Source organism: Mesitornis unicolor, unplaced genomic scaffold (assembly GCF_000695765.1).
Source record: "Mesitornis unicolor isolate BGI_N332 unplaced genomic scaffold, ASM69576v1 scaffold23650, whole genome shotgun sequence".
NCBI classification, from domain to species: domain Eukaryota; kingdom Metazoa; phylum Chordata; class Aves; order Mesitornithiformes; family Mesitornithidae; genus Mesitornis; species Mesitornis unicolor.
In genome coordinates this window covers 6,686-13,571 of record NW_010156661.1, presented here as the reverse complement: position 1 = coordinate 13,571, position 6,886 = coordinate 6,686, and the positions used below count along the sequence as shown (strand labels likewise).

Sequence of the window (6,886 nt, the reverse complement as noted above, 5' to 3'; positions counted from 1 at the left end):
CCAAGCAGCCACGGAGAAGCCATTTGGGCAAAAGCACAGCTCAGGCACATCTCCACGTCCCCATTTCCTCATCCGTGTCTCCAAAAGCAGGGGGTAACCCTCATCTTCCCCTTACATCTTTCTTCAGTGGCTTTGCCTCTCCGTCCACGTCGCCCAGGGCGGAAGCCGACGCTTTCTCCCTCTCGCCAGGGAGCTCCGTTTTGGGGGCCTTGGTGTCGCCGCTTTCGCTCATCTTGAAGGAGGAGGCGCTGTCGTTGTCCTGGAAGCCGTCGGCCATGCTGTTGGAGCTCAGCCACGAAGCCACTTTGTTCTTGGAGGTCTCCTCCGACACCGGCAGCTTGCAGGAGGCCGCCGCCGCCGCCGTCTCCTCGTGGCTGATCTGCCGGGTGAGCCCCGAGTCCTTGGAGGCCGTCTCTGAAAGCCCGTTCTCCTTCTGGCCACGGGTCTGGCGCCGCGTGGCGTAGCTGCGCCACACGGAGCTGGTGCTGAAGTCCTCGTCCTTGCAGAAGTTGTCGTCGGAGCTGTCCTCGTTGGACTCCTCCTGCTCCTCCGTGCCGGTGTTTTCCTCCTCTTCGTCCTTGAGGTCCACCCCGCTGCTGTCGGAGGAGCATTTGGCGTCGCTCTCGTAGCCCTCCTTGAAGTTCTCCACGCTCTCAATGTGATCCAGGTTTGCAAAATATTCGTCTCCCATCTCTAAGCCCTCTTTGTCGGCGAAGTCATCCGTGAGGATTTTCCCTGGGGGTGGGAAAGAGAAAACTAAGTGTGAGTTTGGCATTCCTACCCCATCGATCTTATTCTTCCCAAACAGAACTGAAACTCCCGTATTCCAAAGCTGGGCTGGGAAATGACAACGTATTGCCCTGACACTCGAGGTATCACAGCATCACAGGATGTGAGGAGTTGGAAGGGACCTGGAAAGCTCCCCCAGTGCAACCCCCCAGTCACCCAGGAACACGGCCAGGGCTTTGGGTGTCTCCAGACAAGGAGACTCCACAGCCTCTCCACAGCCTGGGCCATGCTCTGCACCCTCACATCAACAACTTTGGCCTCATGTTCTCATCAACCTCCTGTGCTCCAGCTGCACCCATTGCCCTTGTCCTGGCACTGACAGCACTGAGCACAGCCTGGCTCCGTCCTCCTGACACTGCCCTTTCCAAATGGAGACCAGCAATGAGGGCACCCCTGGGCTCCTCTGCTCCAAGCTCAAGAGCCCCAGCTCCCTCAGCCGCTCCTCAGCAGGAGATGCTCCACAGTGGTCACTGCTCCAAGTGATAGCGCTCGTATGGTGAGGAAACACGGCAAGGCCACTGTCTGACCATGGGTGCTGGATCCACACCTCATCTTTGTGACCCTGCTGGGCTCTTTCAAGCAGTTCCTGTCCTTGTGGAGCTGAGGGCCCAGAGCTGGACACAAGATTGCAGCTGGGGTGTGAGCAGGGCAGAGCAGAGGGGGAGGAGAAGCTCTCTGGCCCTACAACCACCCCTTCTCATGCACCCCAGGATGGCGTTGGCCTTCTTGGCCGCAAGGGCACAGGTAATGAAAACTCAAAGCACGTGGTTGACATAAAGTGGGCTTCCAACATGGAAATCTCTAAATAACAAACAGGCGACAGCCTTTGCCTCTGAAGGGCTGGAGCTGAGGGTGTAGCACAGAGGCAATATCAGGGGCAAGGAGCACCAGAACTCAGGCAATGCCCGTGGTTGTCTCATTTTGGAGTTAACGCAACCACGCTGTGCAACTTCTGCATTTTATTGGCTTGTCCCAGCGCCGGGTTCGACGCCAACAGGAAGCAGGGACGCATTGATTCACCCTCGGTGCACAGAAACAGCGTCGGGGATTTGAGCGCTTCCCTTGACACCGGCGCTGCAGCCTCTTGTTTCGGAGTTGGGCAAGACTGGGCCATCGCTCAGGAAATCCAAGTGCTGCAAGTTCATCATCTAAGCTTGTACTTTCCTGTCCTCTTAACAAGCACAGGAAGAGCTTCACGCCCGCTCTGCTGGGTATTGCATTTTGCCATAAACAAAGCCGAGATCTCAGGCCCGACACAAGCTCGATACAACCGGATCTTTTCAAACACTTATTCCAACCCTCTCGTTAACCAAAACAAAGCAGATTCCTATCTGAATACACGTGACCGCTGGGAAAAAAACACTGTCTCAACAAAAGCTTTTCATTCTCAGCACCTGTTTCTAAACTGCGAGGCTTCCACCTCGCCCTTGCTCAGCAGGGTGAGCTCCTACCTGCGTAGATGCAGACAAAAGAGCCTTTAGCGATATCGTCCAGGCAGCGAATGCCCCAGCCTTTGTTCTGCGTCTTGAACAACTGCAGCCGGACCTGGAGGCCGTGCTGCACCAAGCGGTTGGTGCACATGTTGACGTTGCACTTGCACCTCTTGTTGCACTCGTAAACTCTGAAAAGAGAGGAGAACAGCGACATCTTCCTTGACAGAGCAGCATCTTGAGGCTTGGGGATGCACCAGGAACGATGCAAAGGGACTTAAAGCTCTGCAGAGCAGGGGGAAGAGAAGTTGCCAGGTTTAATAGGAGATCCCTGGGCACAGGTTAGCAGATGAATCGAGAATGGAGGCAGCTCTGGGAAATACTGCCTCTCTGGTAGCATCAGAGGCTGTTTCTGAGGTATTTGTGAGGGAAGGAGAAGCCACAGCTCTACTCACCCTGTCGGGAGGCATTCCTCCAGCCTTTTGTGCTGGTACCCTGAATTGGGGTTGATCTGCCCTCCTGGGGTGCAGCCAGTCGCCTGGACCGTCAGCTGGTGACAGGCACATTTGGATCTGGAAAAACACACAGAAAAACCCACCCGCGGCCTCGACGTTAGTCTTACACCCCGGTGTTGCAGGCAGGAAAAGAAATCACATCTTTCTGTACGGCGAGATGCGCACACAGGGCCCGACCTGGAGTCAAACCTGTGACCAACCAAAGCTGCGTGGGCTCCAAGTCCAGGTCCTTGGGCTGCGTCCCCCACCCTCCAGGCCCAGCGCCGCACCAGGCGTCACCTACTTGTCCCTGCAGCCGTCTTTGCAGTCGCAGCCCACCAGGAACTCCCAGCTGGTGTTGATGTACACCCCTTTGCCGGGGATGCGCTCCTTGCTGTAGGCCACCTGCGGAGGCGGGGTGTTATCAATCTCGTTGACGCAGGACAGCGGCACGTCCTCCCTGCCGTTGGTAATGTCCGTCACGTAGTAGAAGGGTTTGTAGGGCTGGAACTTGCGATCTACCAGCACGTAGGGGTCCAGGCAGAACATCTCCAGGAAAAGGAAGTCGCAGTCCGTCTCGAAAAGGTAGCGCTCGATCTCCTGCATGGTTCGCAGGCACAGCCCGCACGGCGTCTTGTAGAGGACGTGGAAGCCCATCTTGCGGTTAACGCGCCGGCGAGCCGTCATCCGTCGGAAGTCGTAGAGCAGCGGGATGAGCAGGGGGTTCCTGCTGCGGTACTGGTCGCTGCAGATGGGGCGGATGCGGGACAGGCAGGTGTAGCTGCAGACGTGCGGCAGGTAGAAGAGCTTCTCCAGGGGCGCTCGGTACGAGGGCTCGTTGGGGACGCGGTCCATCATGCCGTGGAAAGCCTGGGCTGTGCCTGCCTGCCCGCTGGAGAGCCTGGCCCAGGAGAAAAGGATACACTGAGCAACCACGGCTTAAGGAAGAGCCACGCTTTCAAACTTCAAAGGGCTTTTAGGCACTTAATTTCCACTGGGACTCCCCGCTGGCTTTGCTGCTCAGTTCAATTAGACACAAGCCCCAGAGTCCCTTGGGAGCCAGGCCCCACAGGGAGCATTATTGGGCAGCAGAGAACAACCCCCCTTTACCCCTCAAATCAGAATTAGGGGAGCAGAAACAAGCACAAGGTGGCTGTGGTCCCACAGCAGGGACCAATGGCTTCTGTGCTGTGGATTGATTGCCGCAAAGCACCACTGTGGAAAAGCAAATTGACATTAACAGCAGCCCTCTCTGGTCCCAGAAAGCTTGTAGGAACAGTTCTCCAAAAACCAGCAGGGTTGGAGGCTTTGGCCAGGGTCCCACTGGGGTAAGTTCTGCTCAGAAGTGATAAGAGACCCTCCAAGCTCAAGCCAACAACAAACCGTAACGAACTTTTGTCTGGGAGGGAGGACGAGGTAAGACAAACGCTCAGGACCAGATAAGGTGGCAAAGAAAGGTGTCAGTGCATAACAAACTCAACCTGTACGAACCCAAAACCTGTACCAGCATCCCAAATTCTCACAAGGACACAAGATTTTGCTGTCGTCGTATCAAGCGTGAACAGGCTTTGCTTACCGGTGCTGCTGGGATGTGCTGGCCCTTCCCATGGGAGGTACATCACTCAGGACCGGGGAGGAAGGTGACGACTGCCCCGAGCCCACGGAGCCAGGACGGAAGGAGGTGCTTTTCTTGGCCACTTGCTTCCTCGACTGGGCCAGTTGACTGTCAGAGCATCTGCAGCAGGGAAGAAGGGAGGAGATTTGCAAGATGCACACTCACACAACTGATTTAGACAGGCAGGGGCAGTCCAACCAACAGAAGCCAGCTACAGGTACCCCATCCAAGCAAAACCCAGCAGATTTTTTCCTAATGAGTGTGACAATCGACCCAGCGATCCTGCAACAGCCCCAGCCAAATGCCAGAACTCGGCTACATGTAAAAATTACTTCTGAAAAAGCTGTTTATCTGGGAGTGAGGCATGAGAGTGAGGAGGATGCCCAAGGCCTTCATTGCAGGGAGCTGCACAAACCCCTGCGACGGCAGAAACAAGAGTTTACAGAGGCCCCATCAGCGCTACAGCAGTGGGAGGAAGAAGCAGTACAGAGGACTCCTTTGTTCCTACCAAGCAGCAAGATAAAACTTTACAAGGGGATGTAAGGGTATCCCTGACCAAAGGGCCACGAGAGGCTCTGCAGCCCGATACGGCATCGGGAAGGTGGGAGGCCCCTGGAAGAGAGCAGCCTCACGTTCTGAGAAAACAACAGGGGAGGTTTTCAATCCACTGACACCAATTAAACAGAAGAACATCCCGAGCCAGCCACTGGTTTTCTCAGAAGTGGGAGAACATCGTTACATTATCAGGGCAGCAAGGGAGGACAGTGAGAGCAGGAGGGGGTGACTGATTCTGCAAACATCTGCCTTAAAAGCAAGGTGTTAACACACGTTTCAGAACTCAAGAGCAAGAGGAAAAAGCTTCTGTCAATGGGCTTTAAGAGTCAGAAATTGCTGACAGCAGCTCCTGGCACTGTAGAAGAACTTGATGATGAGACAGGAGAGGGAAGAGAACCAGACCTCCCTCGCAGCAAACAAAACACCAGAGTGAAGGAACCATTCTCCCGCTTTTAATAATGTAAACCCAAAGTATTTTTAACCCAACAGCATCCCTCGGGACAGGGGGGACATGGATACGGTACACTGCCTTCAGTCACTGTTAAAAACCAAGTCATCTTTAAGCAGTTTAACGGCAGGGAAACGGCTGCAGTGTCTGCTTGTGTTAGACCTGAAACCAAGACCCTAAAGCCAAAGCCTCTGTGGGGAGGTAAAAAACCCCCAAGTGTTTCTTGTAACCACTTCAAGGACTGTTCAGTGGGAAAGAGAGACTGCAGCCTGGCTGATCGCCACAGCCCAACTTTATCATCTTCACTGCACATCCTTCCTACACCTCAACAGCTCCGGGTGGCCCAGGGTGAGGGCAACAGCCCAGCTCCTCCTCTGTGCACAGGCAGGGCCCTGGGCTGGTGGTGGAGGAGCCAACACATTTCTCAGGCTGGAGCAGACCTCCTTCAGCATCAGGCTCTCTTCTTGCTTGTGTAAGAGATGAGAAACAAGGCTATGACAGCTTTGATTCTCAAGTCTTGGTCAGAATGGCACAGAAGGAGCATTTCCAAGTCAGCCTCCGTGTCCTGGGTCCTACTGCGCTGGTACTTGATGAGGAAACCCCTCCTTAGAGCGGACGCTGGGGGCAGGGGAGGTTTCTTCGCTGCTGCTATCCCTGGAAAGCATCCGATGAATAAAGCTTCACTTGCTGCACAGGTTCCTGGCAGCTGGGACATGTCCCTTCTCCCTTTTGCCCATGCAGCAAGGCACAGCTGCAGCAGAAGACGTGCTGGCAGGGGACCAGGCGCCCGTACGTACGGATGGGAAATCCACAGTGGTGACAAAAATGAACCGGGACGGCATCTTTCTCCCCTAGAAAGTGATTTGAGTCGCAGAGCGCGTGCTCGGGTACCCTGGTGCTCTCCGACACGCTCTCTTCATCGCAAGGCCGAGCTCCTCCTTCATCCAGGCCTCCTTCGGCAGTAGCCTGCGCTTCCGAGAAGGTCCCGCTCGGGCCTCCGGCAGCAGGGGGCACACGTGGGACTTGGCTGTGGCTTAGCTTTACCAGGTTTGGTCCGTGAGCACCGAGATCAACCCCTGATCCCGAGTTGCCAGTGCCTTGTAAGTCATTGAGGTCTGCGGGCAGGTCAGTCCAAGTGGAGGAATACAAGGCAGTCGGGGGCCAGTGCCTGGATCATGACACGAGGGAGCAATTCAGATTTTCAGAAGAGAAGGAGCACACGTTCTAACTTGGAAATACATCAAGTGTGAAGCTTTAACCCTAAGAACATGGCATTTGGCTCGGGGGGTGCTGGGCTGTCAGCTCTCCCGCCCCCAATAACTCACCCAGCCGCCTTTTTCTATCATTTTCCCCAGAAGCGTGACTAAAACCAATTTGTGTAACCAAGAAGCAAGCCTAGTCAAGGAGGAAACCCGCACCTGAGGATTCCTCTGCACAGAAAGGGTGGTGCCTGAAAGAGCTGAGCGCTGCAGACGGAACGCAAGAGGATGCATTGGCGGAGGCAGAGAACCAACCCAAGTACTTACTCCATCTCAGCAGGCTGCGGAGAAGCGGA

General features: G+C 55.2%; 1 protein-coding gene across 1 annotated transcript in view; it reads right to left on the bottom strand.

Annotated features, from left to right (window-relative positions):
• The window catches only part of LOC104548107 (histone-lysine N-methyltransferase SETDB1-like), a gene marked incomplete at its 5' end in the record, with an annotated part of 14,844 nt that overhangs the window by 4,098 nt on the left and 3,860 nt on the right, over window positions 1–6,886 (bottom strand). Inside the window, 6 exon segments of the mRNA XM_010194033.1 lie at window positions 116–735; window positions 2,241–2,410; window positions 2,675–2,791; window positions 3,018–3,614; window positions 4,290–4,448; window positions 6,858–6,886. The exon segment at window positions 6,858–6,886 is cut by the window's right edge and continues 134 nt beyond it. Coding sequence (XP_010192335.1) covers window positions 116–735; window positions 2,241–2,410; window positions 2,675–2,791; window positions 3,018–3,614; window positions 4,290–4,448; window positions 6,858–6,886 — 1,692 coding nt within the window.